The sequence below is a fragment of the Monocercomonoides exilis genome (genome assembly GCF_001643675.1).
Source record: "Monocercomonoides exilis strain PA203 chromosome Unknown scaffold57-524287, whole genome shotgun sequence".
Classification (NCBI taxonomy): Eukaryota; Preaxostyla; order Oxymonadida; family Polymastigidae; genus Monocercomonoides; species Monocercomonoides exilis.
In genome coordinates, this window is record NW_027150602.1 from 23,756 (window position 1) to 25,625 (window position 1,870).

Consider the following 1,870-nt stretch of genomic DNA (forward strand, 5'->3'; position numbering starts at 1 on the left):
AAAAGACAGTTTTTGATTCACAAAATGAAATGAAATGAATTTGGTTAAACATTCACAAAATAATCTGAAATATTCAATGATAATTCATTATAGTTTTTGCTGTTCAAAAACTTTATAATTTTGAAAAAACTTGTGATGACATCTTCATATCCTTCTTCTTCTATCTTTTCAAACACTTTTCTTTTCGTTGTCTTTCTTTTTGCTTCTTCCATTTTAACTTTCTTTTTTCTTTTCAATAGCCCTGAAATTGCAATGAAAAACATCAAGCTGCAATATGCAATTTCGTTATTAAAAACTGGCTGCTGAATCCCCTCCAAAACAGCCTCAACAGATTCTCTTTTCAACATATCATCAACAGTCACAGCTTCATTTCTCACCACCGCTTCAAATAAATAAATGCATTGCTTGCAAATTTCTATGTGATGACCCTTTGCTTCCCGTAAGACTCCCACAATACTCCCTATAAGCACGGTATTTACTTCATTCTCCAATTTGTATGCTGACAAGAAAGAATCAATTAAATCGATCCATTTCCTGATAATAAGCACTTCTTTCACTTCTGTTTCTTTCTTTCTTTCTTCTTCTTCTTTTCTCTTCCAGTCGACACATTGAGACAATTCTTCAATCTCTCTTGTTGCTTCCTTCACAAAAAGAAGATCATTCACAACAACTTCTTCTAAACTTTCGTCTTTGAGTGAACGATAAATCAAAAACCCCCAAATAGACTGATACGCATGTCGAGTTAGGTTGCGATGTTCCTGATGATATTGGATTATCTCTTTGATTTCATTCAAATACAGTTTTTCTCCCACATCCTGATTTAAAATTGAAAGAATAAAAATGATTGAAAAAATGAAATGGAAGATAACATGCATCATATCGAAGATAACTCAATCCCAACAATGCCATTTCCACTTCTTTTTGTGTATTTTCACCTTTCTCTTTCTTCAAGGCAACTTTCAGAAGACAGGACGCACAAATCGACATCAATTTTGACGAAGGTTTGACGTGAAGCAAAAGACAACATTCACAAAGGTCAATTTGTAATTTTTCATTTTTTTCATCTATTTTCTTCTTTTCTTCTTCAACAATCATCTTCTCAAATCTTTCGTTCAGCAAAGATCTTTCAAAGTGATTAAACCAAACATTCTTTATCGCATAGTCATATCCAAGAAGCTTCAATAAATAAATCGCATTTTCCATTGACAGCTTCTTTTCTTCAATCATTTCATTGATTGCATCAAATAGTTCTTCTGTAAAAATAGAATAAAAATCATCTTGATCCATTTCGTTTATGCATTCGTCCATTTCTTCGATTATCTGTTTCGTATTACCATTTGCACACTCTTCCAGTTTACAAAGCAATTCTTCCAAAATAATGCAAACACATCAAATATTGTGCCTTCAAACAACAGTCACAATTTCCATACTTGAAAACTTATCTCCGAGAGACAGCTCCTGAGCATTATCATCATCAGATTTGTCTTCATCGTACATTTCCATTCTGTCTATTGTTGATAAAGGTCAATTTTCCGCAAAATTACAAATGAAAAACAGAAAAACAAACAAAAACAGCAAACATTGTTGATGATTGACAAAATTAAAAAATATTTGTCAAACTCAATTCCTTTGCCTTGTAAAAATCTATGTGAAAAAAGAAGTCACAAAGAAGCCACGATATAGGCTATATTTCGCCAAATACGAAAGAGTTTTATTTCTTTCTGATCGAGACAACAATAATTCATTTCATTGAAATGGATGACATTTTTATGAAAAATTGAACAAATTGAGAAATATCCCATATATTTGCGTTGAAAAGAAATGAAATATCCATTTTCGCATTCTGAGCCACATATAGAAGTGAAAAGAC

The 1,870-nt window shown here is 31.9% G+C and overlaps 1 protein-coding gene across 1 annotated transcript; it reads right to left on the reverse strand.

The window, feature by feature from the left end:
* Window positions 1-232: 232 nt before the first annotated feature.
* Window positions 233-1,503, reverse strand: MONOS_7747 (uncharacterized protein; the record flags this gene model as incomplete). Its single annotated transcript, XM_067878095.1, has 4 exons — window positions 233-241; window positions 297-815; window positions 1,147-1,253; window positions 1,431-1,503. 4 exons carry the CDS (start codon window positions 1,501-1,503, stop codon window positions 233-235), a joined length of 708 nt encoding a protein of 235 aa, XP_067719939.1.
* Between the last annotated feature and the right edge of the window lie 367 nt (window positions 1,504-1,870).